The sequence below is a fragment of the Cetorhinus maximus genome, chromosome 5 (genome assembly GCF_964194155.1).
Source record: "Cetorhinus maximus chromosome 5, sCetMax3.hap1.1, whole genome shotgun sequence".
NCBI classification, from domain to species: Eukaryota; Metazoa; Chordata; class Chondrichthyes; order Lamniformes; family Cetorhinidae; genus Cetorhinus; species Cetorhinus maximus.
The window spans coordinates 4480414-4495463 of NC_135883.1; the positions used below are offsets into that span (position 1 = coordinate 4480414).

The 15050-nt window shown below is 42.5% G+C and overlaps 1 protein-coding gene across 1 annotated transcript in view; it reads right to left on the reverse strand.

Moving 5' to 3' along the window:
• LOC144680472 (exostosin-1-like) overlaps positions 1–15050 on the reverse strand; it is a 709158-nt gene that overhangs the window by 153671 nt on the left and 540437 nt on the right. The window contains exon 6 of the mRNA XM_078541470.1: positions 14582–14714. Coding sequence (XP_078397596.1) covers positions 14582–14714 — 133 coding nt within the window. The remainder of the gene's footprint in view (positions 1–14581; positions 14715–15050) is intronic.

A 15050-nucleotide genomic window follows, 5' to 3' on the forward strand; every position in this document is an offset into this window, starting at 1 on the left:
GCCACCAACCTGCTGGCCGGCAGTTGCTGGATTTCTGGTCGCATGAGGGAGGTGAGTACCAAAGATGAACCAGGAGGGGTATTGATGTGAGCTGCTTCCGTGTAAACGAAACTCTCTCACACAGATCCCCAGAACATCAAGCTCGGAATGTATAAATTGACCTGGGCTAAATGAGTTCCAGAGGTGATTAGACAGTGTGCTGACTCATTGTGACCTCCAACCCACAACTCATGTTGAGCCTAATATACTCCAATTTTCTTTCATGACTGGCTTATCCCGCAAAGGGCTCGGGTTCCCTTCTGTGCTCTTTATGATTTTCTGCTTGATGGGGCTATTTTAAATGTGAATCATTCGTGCAGTATGTTTTTTTTATATATATAATCTGCTGTTGCCATTGCACTGCATCTGTTTTCTTTCTAATTATGCTGGTGTACATTCATTGAAGGAACTCTGAACAGATTGATAGCTTAAAATGCAGAACAACATAATCTTCAAAATATTACAGAAAACACATTATTGAAATTGAAAATGTCAAGTCAGATGCTGATCTTTTTTAACAAGTGGGAGGATTAAATTTACATGCCCAACAGTAACCTGCACAAAACCTGTGAATGACCTCACTCTCAACCACACAATGGATGGTCTGACAAATATAACTTCGAACAGATTAACAGAACATTATTCTTCCTTCAGAAGCATGGCTGTGCGCTGGAGGCAACCTTAGCTGCACTACATCAATGGCAATAAATGACTCAAAGAGACTCGGGATTACAATTTGACCCTATATGTGACGATCAAAATTAGATTTTAAAACATGAGCTATTTGAAGATGCAATCAATATATTCCACCCTCTTCAATCACAGAAGCATCAGAGTAGACAGATGAATAAAGGGATAAAATTAACATGTAAGTCAGTGATTTTCTGAGTCTTTGCCTGTCACGAGGTGCCTCACATGCTGTGAGAATACATCACAGGACCAGTGCCCATGTTTTGCTGATGGATTGCTGATGTGGGGTATTTTACCGAGGGTGGGGATATGAAAAGCCTATTCTCCAAATTTAAATCCCAGAGTGAGGACACATCACTTAGTCTATCAACAGCACTCCAGCCAAAATCTATGCAAGAACTATTCTCTCATGGACCACCCTATACCCCATCCCCCCAAATGCCCCCTTAGTGTGATCTCCTGCTTTAGGAAAATTTAATTCAATACCCTGACTTGCACTCCTTCAAAAAAAAAAGTGCTCATTAATGCCTCTTTAACCCTCACCTTCCCTTCTCAATAGATATGATTAAATTGCATTTTAAAATGGTAAAATTACAGCTAGGCTTTTCAGGTCGTCACTTAGAAAGACATGGATTAATCAAGGACAACCAGCATGGGTTTCTTAAAGGAAGGTTATGTCTCACTAACTTAATTGAATTTTTGAGGAGGTAACGAGGAGGATTGATGAGGATAGCTGACTTGAGGTTGTCTACTTGGATTTTTTGCAGGCTTTTGACAAGGTCCCACATGGCAGACTGGTCAGAAAAGTATGATCCCACGGCATCCAAGAGAAAGTGGCAAGGTGGATCCAAAATTAGTTCCAAGACAAGAAGCAAAGGGTTTTTTTTATTCTTTCATGAGCTGTGGGCCTTGCTGGCAAGGCCAGCATTTGTTGCCCAACCCTAATTGGACTTGAACGGAGTGGTTTGCTAGGCCATTTCAGAGGGTGGATCTGGTATCACATGTAGGCAGATTTCCTCCCCTAAAGGACATTAGTGAACCAGATGGGCTTTTACAACAATCAGTGATAGTTTCATGGTCACCATTGCTGAGACTAGCTTTCAATTTCAGGTTTTATTAATTGTATTTAAATTTCACCAGCTGTTGTAGTGGAATTTGAACCCATATCCCCAGAGAATTAATCAGGGCTTCTGGATTACTAGTCCAGTGGCATTCTCACTACATCACCGTCTCCCTGGGTTATGGTTATCAGGCGTTTTTGTGACTGGAAGGATGTTTCCAGGAGCTTCCATAGGGTTCAGTGCTGGGTCCCTTACTTTTCATGATACATATTAATGATTTAGACTCAAGTACAGGGACTTGATTAGGGAGTTTTTTCGTAGATGATACACATCCACAGATCCCTGAAGGTAGTAGGACAGGGAGGTAAGATGGTTGAGAGAGCATAGGGATGCTCTCCTTTATTAGCCAAGGCTTAGAAAAGAGAGCAGGGAGGTATGCTATAACTGCATAGATAGAACTGGATAGGCCACAGTAAGACTACTCCATACAGTTCTGGTCACTGCATTATAGGAAGGATGTAAATGCACTAAAGAAGGTACAGAGGAGGTTTATGAGGATGTAGCCAGGACTGGAGATTTTAGCCATGAGGAAAAATTGGATAAGCTGGAGTTGTTTTCTTTGGAACAGAGAAAGCTGAGGGAAGATTGGACTGAGATATTAATTATGAGGGGCCTAAAGGAAGGCCCTATTCTCCTTAGCAGATAAATAACTGGAGGCCATAGGTTTAAAGTAATTGGCAGAAGGGTTACAGGGGAGTTGTCTTTTCACCCAGAGGGTGGTGGGGGTCTGGAACTCACTGCCTAAAAGGGTGGCAGAGGCAGAAACCTTCACCGCATTTAAAAAATACGTAGATATGTACTTGAGACGTAATAACCTACAGGGCTACGGACAAAGAGTTGAAAAGAGTTGGCACAGGTATGATGTGTTGAATGGGCTCCTTCTGAGTTGTAAAATTTCTGTGTTTCTATTGGTGAGACCAACAAGCAATTTCTCACACAAAATCTGGAACCCTCTTCATGGAAAGGTGGTGAAATCTAGGCCAATGAAATTTTTAACAAAAATCAATCACAGTTTTAAGTGTTTTTGTTAAGTATGGGTATAAAGGATTCTGGAACAAAGGTGGTTAAATGGAATTGAGGTACAGATCAGCTAGAATCAAATGGAATGACAGATAGAAAGCAGAGAGTGGGCATAAATGGGGTTTTTTCAAGTGGGCGGACAGTGAATAGTGGACTGTCACAAGGGTCAGTGCTGGGACCTCAGCTATTTACAGTCTATCTTAATGACTTAGACGAAGAGACAGAGAGTAACGTATCTATGTTTGCTGATGATACCAAGCTTGGTGGAAAGGTCACCTGTGGGGAGGGCACAAGATGCAAAGAGATATAGAGGAGGAGTTTCTCCGTCGGGCAGACGTGGAACCAATCGCCGTGCGCGATTGGTTCTGCTCCACCATTTTGCATGACACATGGCCGGTAGCGCGCGCGCTACCTGTGCGGGCGGGGGGGAAGAGGGAGAGTCAGAGCCCGTGCTCTTTCGCGCAAGCACACGAAAGAGCGCAGAAATCTCCCTGAGGCACGGAGCTGCCTCAGGGAGATTAAGTACATATTGAGATTTTTCAATAAAGAAACATAAAAATTATTTACACATGTCCCCTCAATGTGACAGTGTCACATGAGTTGGGACGTGTTTATGAAATGTGAAAAAATTATTTATTTGTTTAATAAAATCTTCAGGAAATCTCATCTTGCCTGTGGATGAGGTTTCCTGAAAATGGCAAAGGCAGCCTGGGCTCTTCACCTGCCCGTCAACCTTAAGTTTGGACGGGCAGCATTGATAAGTACGTTAATTGGTTTTTATATTGGCCTTAACAGGCCTTTGACAGTTCAGCGGGCGCGCAGCCGTCAGTGGCACAGAGCTGCCGAGCGAAGGATCTGAATGACGTCACGCCCGACGTCACCGCGCGTCATTTTACGTGTCGGCATGTCGGACCCGCCCCCGCATGCTGATGTGACAACTCTCCCCATAGACACATTACGTGAGTGGGCAACAAGATGGCAGATAGAGTATAATGTAGGGAAATGTGAAATTGTTCATTTTGGTCATAAGAGTAGAAAAGCAGAATATTTTTTCAAAGTTGTGAAATTTGCAAGTGTTGATGTTCAAAGAGACTTGGGTGTACTGTACAAGAAATGCAGAAAGCATGCAGGTACAGCAAGCAATTAGGAAGCCAAATGGCATGTTAGCCTTTATTGCAAGGTGATTAGAGTACAAGAATACAGAAGTCTTGCTACAATTGCATAGGGCTTTGGTGAGACCAGATCTGGAATACTGTGTGCCGTTTTGGTCTCCACATTTATGAAAGGATAAACTTGCAGCGCAGGCGGTACAGCGAAGGTTCACTAATTTGGTCCCTGCGATGAGGGGGTTGTCCTATGATGGGAGGCTAAGTTAATTGGGCTTATATTCTCCGAAGTTTAGAAGAATAGGAGGCGATCTCATTGAAACCTACAAAATTATAAAGGGGGCTTGATAGGGTGGGTGCTGAGAGATCATTTCCACTGGTCAGGGAGTCTAAAACATGGGGGCACAGTCCCAGGAGGTCAATCATTTAGCATTGAGGGGAGGAGAAATTACTTCATTCAAATCGTTGTGAATCTTTGGAATTCACTACCCCAGAGAGTTGTAGATGCTCCATCGCTGAATACATTTAAGGCTGGGTTAGCCAAATTTTTAGTCTCTCAGGGAATTGTGGGATATGGGGAGTGGGCAGGAAAATGGAGTTGAAGCCCAAGATCAACCATGAACGTACTGGATGGTGGAGCAGTCTCGATGGGCCATTTGGTCTACTCCTGCTCTTATTTCTTGTGGATAGGTGACAGAGTCTGAATGACTTACTCCTATGTTCTTCTCACAGGTAACCCCAAATCAGCTCTTCTTCAAGTATTTCTTCCACACACCCATTATGCTATAGAGATATTTTTCTCATCCATATCTTGCTTGATACTTATGAATTTAATTCCTGTGTTCTCTAGTCTTTTATCACTTGTCTCAGCTAAATATGTTGCTCACTTCAATCTTGTTTATACCTTTCATTGTTTTAAAGATGCATATTGGTCAGGATTTTGGAAGTTCACCGGAGGTGGGAATGCAGGTGGATTGGCCTGGAATTTCCCGCCGCCTGGCACATTCCTGCCTCCAGGACATTTTCCCGGAGGCCGGGTTGGGGGATGAAATGACTACCCACCCACAAGCAGCAGTTGAGGCCCTTTAGGGGCCCATGAAGGCTCTCCTCCTGCACCGACTGGAACTTTCCAGTCAGCATGTGGCTCTCCTGCGGTGACCGAAAAGAGGCCAGTGAGAGGAGGCGGCCTCCTGGGCTAGTGTTTCCTGGCCAGTGTTCCTGAGACATTTAAAGAACAGCTCCCCCAACCCCACTGCCAATACAGGAAAAGGGACATAGCTCCAGCTGAAGGCCACCTTCTGGAGGGGTTTCCCCTTTACAAAGATGGTCTGGCAGCTGTGGCTGTTATTATTCTCAAATATTTTAAAAGTGCTGAGAAGGTGCCTCCATCTTGATACCTCCTCTCTGTCCCTTACCTGTATCGGCAGGTTGCAGGTTTCTCACTGCTGGAGGGCCATCTATTGACCCCCCCCCAATTTCAGGAGCCTGCCCATCATCCTTAATTGGGTGGTGGTTGTGCCCTCTCAACATTAAACACCTGATCCAACAAAAATCACTTTGGACATGTTAAGCCCACAGTGTGTGGGATTGGGACCCAGAAATGATCCTACTGTCCGTGTCCCAGCCCCTGAAACAAAAGTCCTGTCCATCATGTCTCACTTCAGGCTCTTTGCCAGAGAGAAAACAAAAAACTTTAGTTGTTTACGCCTTGCTTCATAATTTTGTTATCTAAGGTTTGGGATTATCCAGGTCATTTATTTCTCTTTGCTTTTTAATGCATCTTTTGGGGACCAAAACAGTAAACCATACTCCAGGCTCTGGTGGTCAGTCACCCACCTGGCAAAACTTGTCCCAGTGAGTTGGGATCAGTGCTCGAGACTGTCAAGTATCATAAGATTTGACAACCTGTTATGAAAAATGATAAATACAAGCTTGTATTGTTGTTTTCACTGCTCGCTGGTTTCATTGTGCTTTACGTTTATATAATTGGAATCCCATATTGGTCAGGATTTTCCAGTTTAGTAGAAATCCAGCATTAAGTCAGCGAGGCTGCCCTTGCACTTTCAGATTTGTCTCTGTCGCTGACCCGAGGTAGGTTTTCTGGGATCAATCTCACTTGAATAATTTTTGAAGTCTCCTGTTAAGATTCCCACCTACCTTGAATGAGGAAGGAACATTATGATTGTGGGTTGTGAACACCAGCGTGGGTGACTCAGTGCTGGTGTCTGCTGGTAAAGAAGCTGAAGAAACCATGAATTACTGAAAATATAAATTTCCTCAGTAGATGAAGTGATTGGCCTAACAGTTAATTATAATGCAACAAACCTTTTGAAGTGGGAGCGATTTAGGTCTTTCTCTAAAACAACATTGTACACTGCAATTTATTGGTTCTCCTGGCATGTAACATTGCAATGCCATTAAAGACAGGAAATACATTGCATACATATTGCACTGTCTTTATGGTGTTATTTGAATAGAGCCATCGTTCATTAGGTGGACATATTCAACATCCCCATCACTTCTGGCAGAAAATCCCAGGTGTGGTGATGGCCCAGGGGGAGCTGGTGAATCAGCTCTTCAATGCCCTTCAGAAACTCATGCAACCTCAGCAGATGTTTCCCGATCATGTTCATATCATAAGCTCATTAATAGTTTCATCTCGGACTCCTTGGCTGTGCAAACTATCCCTTTAGTTTGGTAGATCTCTATAAAACAACCAATTTTAAGCACAAAACGGTGGCACAATTAGGAGCTATATTGGCTAACAAAATGATATTTTGCATTATGACTGACACCACCTGACTAGTTAACATGGCAAATGTCATGATTTAATGGTCAGCTATAGTCACGCGTAGGAGAGAGGTGGATGATCGTTGTGCATCCGTTTCTCCTTTCGATTGCGAATTAGACATAGTTGTTCAACATCTTTCTTTTCAAAATGAATGTTAGATATATATTCTTTCCCTTACATTTGGGGTTAGTAAATCATTTGGATTTGACTTGCTTTTAAAGAGAATATGGCACAAGGTTCTACATGTCTTATCCTCAGCTACTTGTGGAAAGTGTATTTCTACATCAAAATTCAAAACGACAAGGTCGACGTTCTGTCTATTTTTATGGTGCACACGTATTCACTTAAGTGCGCGGGCCCTTTAAAATTCTTACTGCAGCTACGTATGCGCTGTAACTTAAAAGGGGTCAACTCGTTCTTGCCCTGAATGAGAACCGGGTTGCTGCACATCTGCGCAGCTTGAGGTTGGGGCGTGGGGGGAATCACTGAAAACAGTGGACATCAGGAGATACTGAGAGCCAGGGAAGAACACAAAGGCAATATTTCAGTGCTCTAATCTTGAACATGGTAAGAAACTAACAACATAAAATTAAATAACAAGGCTTTGACCAAAAAAAAGGTACGATTATTCAAGTTATTGCTTTAAATCCCCAAAATGATGCCACCTGTCAGGTTCCAGCTGCTGAAACATCTGTGTGCTTCATTGTGGTAAATCTAGCATCAAATGTTGAACCGTGCAAAATTTTACAATAAGCAATAATTTGAATAGGATTTGACAGCAAGAACATTATGTTCATTCCAAATGTTACCTATTATAAAACTACGGAAGGTACATACTGTAAAATTACCAAAGACCCAAGTTATGTCAGTGTCTCTACGGTAACCAAACGTGTTTCTCCATAAGCATCGAGGACTTGACACATGGTAATGAGTCACAGGGTAAAAAAGAGGATACAAGGACCAGCTTTCTAACGTGCAAATGTCCCTTTTTGAGGGCTAATTTCTAAATTGCGTTAAAATTTTCCGTGAAATTTTCATTATTTTTCTTCATTCAAAGCTATAGTGCTAATCATGCAGAATAAATAAATATATATATATATATGTATATATAAATAAACTAACAAGCTTAGACTGTATATGTAATCCTAAATAGATCATAAAATAAGGTATAAGATAAAGAGGAAAAATAGCCTGTGCAGGGAAAAGGGGCTCATTAGGATGTGTACAAGAAACTGAAAAAAGAATAACTTAAAAAGATCAGAGAGTTGACAGACATGTAAAAATGCACAGCAGCTGATACAATGCAAAACAGTAAAAAATATTTCAAGAACAAAACAGCCAGAGAGCCGTCAGAGAGGTGAAAATCAGAAAAGATAGAAATAGGCTTAAAATTGAGGATGAGTACAAGTTAATAATTATCCTGAATGACTCCAAGTATTCTGAACTAAGACATATTACCCTCTCTGAATAGATATTCCAAATAAAATCAATGACAGAAGAGTTAGAGAGGCCAATCTGGCTTGAAATAAACTAATCCCCAGGGATAGATAGTATTTATCCCAGAGTTCTCAAAAAGACTAGGAAAGAGATTTGCAAAATGCTGGCTATCTTTGAGGGATCATTGGACACTGGGGAGATGCCAGAAGATTGAAAATAGGCTAATGTGGTGCTCACATTCAGAAATAGTGACAGCATAGACACAAATAACTCAGACACATTAATCTTATTTGAATTTCATTATTGGGAGTGTGATCTGTACAACAATGATCTAGTGATCAACAGTGAATAAAGATTCAGAGGGGGAAGATCCTGACCCCCCCACCATATTCTTTGAAGGAGTGAAAACCCAAGGGAATGGTTTTTTAGGCTTGATGATGTAGAAGTCTATTCAGTCCATCTTCATTCACCCATCTGGAGAGATCTTAATGGCACCCTAGAATAACTTGTCCAGATCAGTTTAGCTAGGTGTCTGTTAAACAGAGACATGGCAGGGCACCTGAGGTCTGCTGAATGTATATTCTGTGTCATGTGGAAACTCCAGGAGGCTTCCCAGCTGGACAACCACAGGTGTGGGAAGTGTCAACATCTGGAGGAGCTCAAGCTCCGAGCGTCCTGTGCAGCAGCTGGCATCGTTGCAGTGTATCCACAGGCTGAGAGGCACCTGATAGTCAGAGCTTTGAAGCCTAGACAACTCAGTCCTATTCTGTGCTTATTTTTATTTAATGAAAAATATAAAAATATAAGTTCCTCAAGGGTCCAACTTTGGCCTCTTTCTCTTCTGCATCTACATTCTGTCCCTTGGCAACATTACTTGCAGACATCAGTTAGCTTCCACATGCATGTCAGTGACACCAATCTCGAGCTCTTCACTATTTCTCTCGATCCCTTGGCTGTGTCAGTGTTGTCTTTCTGTTTGTCTGACATCCAGTCTTAGATGATCTTCCAGCTAAACATTATGAAGACCAAAGTCACTGTTGACAGTCCTCAACACAAGCTCCTCCCCCTTGCCACCCATTTCTGGCTACCCTGTCAGGCTCAATCAGACTGTTGGCAACTTCAGCATTTTGCTCAACTCCAAGTTCAGTTTCCAACCCCATATCATCTCCATCACCTACTTTCACTTCTGTAACATTTCCTGACTTTGCCCCATCTCGGCCCAAACAAAATATTCATCTATGCCTTTGTCATCTCCAGACTCAACAATTCCAATACTCTCCTGCCCATCCTTCATATTCTTTAAACCTTATACATCCTGTATCACATCCCACACTAAACCCCTTGTTTGATCATTCCATGCTAGTAACAAGATAGATGACTTGACGGCACAAATAGAAATAAATGAATATGGCTTGATAGCTATTACAGAGATGTGGTTGCAGGGTGACTAAGACAGGGAACTCAATATTCAAGGGTATTCGACGTTTTGGAAAAATAGGCAAAAAGGAAAAGGAGGTGGGGTAGCTTTGTTAATAAAGGAAGTTATCAGTGCGGTGGTGGGTAGTGATATAGGTGCAATAGATCGTGATGTGAAATCAGTTTGGGTGGAAATAAGAAATAGCCAGGGGAAGAAGTCACAGGTGGGAGTCGTCTAGAGGTCCCTGAAGAGTTGCCTCACTGTAGGACAAAGTATAAATCGGGAAATAATGGAGGCATGTAAGAAGGGTGCTACAATTGTCATGGGTGATTTAATCTGCATAGTGACTGGACAAATCAGATTGGCAGGGGTTACACGGAAGACAAATTTGTAGAGTGCGTCAGGGATTGTTTCTTACAGCGGATTGGAAAATCGCTAATGTGACGCTACTGTTCAAGAAGGGGTGGTGGGCGGGGGGGGGGGGGGGGGGGGGGGGGAGGTGGTTGGGTGGGGGGACAAAAAGCAGGAAACTATAGGGAAATTGCTAGGGTCCAATATTAAGGAAGAAATAGCAGGTCATTTAGAAAAACTTAACGCAATCAGAGTCATCATGGTTTTGTGAAAGGGAAATCATGTTTGACAAATTTGCTAGAGTTCTTTGAGGATATAACAGGCAGAGTTGATAAAGGGAAACCGGTGGATGTAGTGTATTTGGATTTCCAGAAGGCATTTGATAGGGTGCCACATAAAAGGTTATTGCACAATATAAGAGCTCACGGTATTGGGGGTAATGTATTAGCATGGATTGAGGATTGGTTAACACACAGAAGACAGAGAGTCGGGATTAACGAGTGTTTTTCAGGTTGGAAAGACGTGACTAGTGGAGTACCACAAGGATCAGTCCTAGGGACTCAATTATTTATTATCTTAATTAATGACTTGGAAGAGGGGGCAGAGTTTAATGTATCCAAATTTGCTGATGATACAAAAATAGGTAGGAAGGCATGTTGTGATGAGGACATAAGGGATCTGCAAGGGGATATAGATAGGCTGAGTGAGTGGGCTAAAACTTGGCAGGTGCAGTTTAATGTGGGAAAGTGTGAGGTTATGCACTTTGGTAGGAAAAATCAAAAGGCAGACTATTATTTAAATGGAGAGGGACTCCAAAAAAGTGCAGCACAGAGGGACCTGGGTGTTCTTGTGCATGAAACACAAAAAGTTAGCATGCAGGTGCAGCAAGTAATTAAGGAGGCAAATGGAATTTTGGCCTGTATTGCTAGGGGGTTGAGTTCAAAAATAGGGAAGCCTTGTTACAACTGTACAGGGTGTTGGTCAGTCCACACCTGGAGTACTGTGTACAGTTTTGGTCCCCGTATTTAAGAAAGGATATACTGGCATTGGAGGCAGTTGAAAAGAGGTTCACTAGGCTGATTCCTGGGATGAAGGGGTTGACTTATCAAGAATGGCTAAACAGGTTAGGCCTTTATTCATTAGCATTTAGAGGAATGAGGGGGTGATCTTATTGAAACGTACAAGATTCTGAGGGGGCTTGACAGGGTAGATGTTGAGAAGATGTTTCCACTAGTGGGGGAATCTCGAACTAGGGGACATAGTTACAGAATAAGGGGACACTCATTTAAAACTGAGATGTGAAGGAATTTCTTCTATCAGAGGGTAGTGAGTGTCTGGAATTCTCTACCTCAGAGAGTTGTGGAGGCTATATCACTGAAAGTGTTTAAAGAGGAGATAGATTTTTGAAATATCGGGGAGTTGAGGGCTGTGAGAAGCTGGTACAAAAGAGGAGTTGAGGCCTGGGGCAGATCAGCCATGATCTTATTGAATGGTGGGGCAGTCTTGAGGGGCTGAATGGTCTACTCCTGCTCCTATTTCTTATGTTCTTATGTTCAGTCCTTGCTTACCTATGCTGGTTCCTGATTCCTTAACATCTCATCTAAAATTTTCATCCAAATGTTTAAATTCACGTATGATCTCACTCCTCCCAAGCTCTATAACCTCCTCTTACAAACAACTGTCAACATTTTGCTTCCCCCAACCTTCCTTTGTGTCCCCTCCCCTCACCCCACCATTGGCGGTCATATGTTCAGCTGCCTTGGTCCAAACCTCTGTGTCTCTCCACTTCCTGCTCTTTCTTTTAAGATCCTCTTTAGAGCTCACCTCTTTGATCAAGCTTTTGATCACCCTTTGAAATTATTCATTGGCTCGGTGTTTATTTTTCCTTACCTGCTTGTAAACCTTTTGTTCTATGTTAAAATCATGATATAAAAACAAACTTTGTTCACTGTTTTTTGATTTGCATTTGTGGGCATAGAGTTTTAGAAAAGGCACTGTTGTCTCATTGGCAGATAAATTCTAAATCAAGATCTGCTAAAATCAGCATGCAAATTAATGGAAGCATAGAGTTACACTTTCAATCTGATCTTTGAGACTCCATAATATGCATATCTGTTGCCCACAAAGACAAAAGCTTGGACCCCTTCAGGTTAACAAATCCTGGTACATTAAGTGTCAAAAGCAGGCAGACCAAAGATAGGGATGATTCAGAAATAAAGAATTTATGTTAAGAAGTAGGCACAAAAAATAGCAAAAAGTGTACTGGTGGGAATGGTCTACAACCTGAAGGGGGGAAAAACTTATCAACTAGCAAAACCTAAAGAAAACAAGTAAGCCTTGCATTTTTATACAGCTTTTCATAACTTCAGAATGTCTTAACACGCTTTACAGTCAACTAAGTACTGTTTTTAAGGTGTAGTCAGTGCTGTCATGTAGAAGTGTGACAGCTTATTTGAGCACAGCAAAGCCCCACAAACAGCAACATGATAATGACCAGATTGTCTATTTCAGTGAGCTTGGGTGAAGGATAAATATTGGCCAGAACACCAGGGAGAACTTCCCTGGTCTTCTTTAAAAGAGTGCCATGGGATTCTTTACAGCCAACTGTGAGGACAGATGGCGCCTCAATTTAACGACTCATCAGAAAGATGGCACCTCCAACAATGCAGCACTCTCTTGCTAGTCCACGGCAACATCAGCTGAGATTATGTGCTGTGGGTCTTGAACCCATGACCTTTGGATTCAGAGGTGAGAGGACTACCACTGAACCATGGCTGACATTTAACCAGTGGTATTTTAGCAAAAAATGCTGCTTACATTAGAAACAAATCAAAATCCAGCTTAATAGGCTGGCCTTTTAAAGGGGATGGTTGTTTGGATGGTTTGGACTGATTAGGGGGAAGTTAAATATCCAAAATGGCTGGGCTGGTGTTAGTGGAGATGTTTTAAAAAATTTTTTAAATCTCATATCCAACACCAATCACTGCACTTCTGGGCTTAATAGAGCTGGGACAAGGGACTGTTATCCAACCCGTTCCCAGTAGGTGGGTTGGACATTTAAATACTTAAATGAGGCTGGAAGCTACAGTGTAACCCTAACCAGCTGCGTTTACCAGAACTTGCAAAATCTAGCAACTGAAAGAAGGCACAAATAGATTCATTCAACGGAAGATAGATACTCTTACAGAACTGTTTGTTGTTTGCGGGCCAGGAGGAGAAGGAGTGCCTATCCCAGCCCCAAGCTTACCCACTTGTCTTGGATCAGAACCCATCCCTCCTCCCTGGGATCAAGGATCAGACTCCCCTCTCACCAGGCTCTCAGTAGCAGCTGCAGGCTCCCTACCTGGGGCTGCGCACCAAGCCTGTCAATCAGATTGACTTACACGCCGGGAATCTGACAAAAAAAAACATGTATGCTGTGCAGTCAAAAATGCGCAGCACGTGGAAATGAAATTCTGCACCAACACCTACACAACCCGTCCCCATTAAGATGGGACCCCACAAGGGCTGTGCAGTGCCCAATACTGTCATGGACAGACAAATCTGCGACAGGTAGATTGGTGGGGACAATGTCTAGTAGGTTTTTCCCTCTAGTTGGTTCCCACACCACCTGCCACAGGCCCAGTCTGGCAGAAACGTCCTCAGGTCTTTGCCAGATTCAGATTGGTCATGGGTGATGCTACTGAGCCATTCTTGGTGTCCTTGCCACCCTCAGTGGTTCCTCGAAGTGATGTTTAACATGTAGGAGAACTGATTCATCAGCTGAAGGAGGGAAGTACGTGGTAATCAGCAGGAGGTATCCTTGCCTATGCTTGATCTGATGCCATGAGACCTTATGGGGTCCAGAGTCAATGCTGAGGACTCCCAGGGCAACTCCCTTCCAACTGAATAGCATTTTGTTGCCACCTCTGGTGGGTCTGTCCTGCTTGTGGGACAGGGCGTAGCCAAGGATAGTGATTGTGGTGTCTGGGACATTGGCTATAAAGTAAAGCCGATTTTGTCACAAGGAGAAAGGCTTTGTAGGCTCAACAGTTCCGGGTGTGCCTCTGTTGAACAGTTCCGGGTGTGCCTCTGTTGTTTCCAGTGCCTAGGTTAATGCCAGGTGGTCCGTCTGGTTTTATTCCTTTTTGGCTTTTCTGCAGTGGTTTTTGGTACAACTGAGTGACTTGCTAGGCCATTTCAGAGTTAACCACATGGCTGTGTGTCTGGAGTCACATATAGCCCAGGACAGGTCATGATGGCAGATTTCCTTCCCTTGAGGACATTAAGTGAGGAAGATGGGTTTTTAAGATAACTGATGACAATTTCATGGTCACTATTACTGAGAATAGTTTTTTCAAATCCAGATTTTTATTAATTGAATTTATTAATCAATTGAATTCATTAATTCATTGAATTTAAATTCCACCAGCTGCCACAGTGGACTTTGAACCCATGACCTGCACAGCATTAGACTTGCCCCTCTGGGTTACTAGTCCAGTGGCATTACCACTGTGCCAACATCTCCCCAGTAATCTGACAATATGATGATTACTTATCACTTCAGAAAACGCAAAGAAATAAAATCTATTCCACACCAAGAACAAATGTCTAAAATTACAGTACTTACCCAAACTTAAATAATAAAAAGGAAGAGCAGCTAAATTTGTTGAATACTGTGGTAATATGTAAAGTCCACCTGGTGGTTTATTCCATATGAACATATTTCTTGCTATATGCGAATATATCCTATCGTGTATGATCTGTGGAAGATAATAATGTAAATGTTATTCAGTTTGATTTTCATTGTACAGTTTGCTATAAACTTAGCACAAATTTCTAAACTTATATAAAAAAAACTACAATGCTCATCCCTCCTCTACACTTCAGCAAGTATAAGGAATAAAAACAGAAAATGCTGGAAAAACACAGCATGTCTGACAGCATCTGTGGAGCGAGAAAAACAGAGTTAACGTTTCGAGTCCGTATGACTCTTCAGGGCTGTATTTTGCTTTTCCCCCAGCAAGTATAAGGTATTGTTAGGAGAGAATGGAGGCTGGGGGTGTGCTGTGAACTCTCAAAGGAACACAGCTACTTAG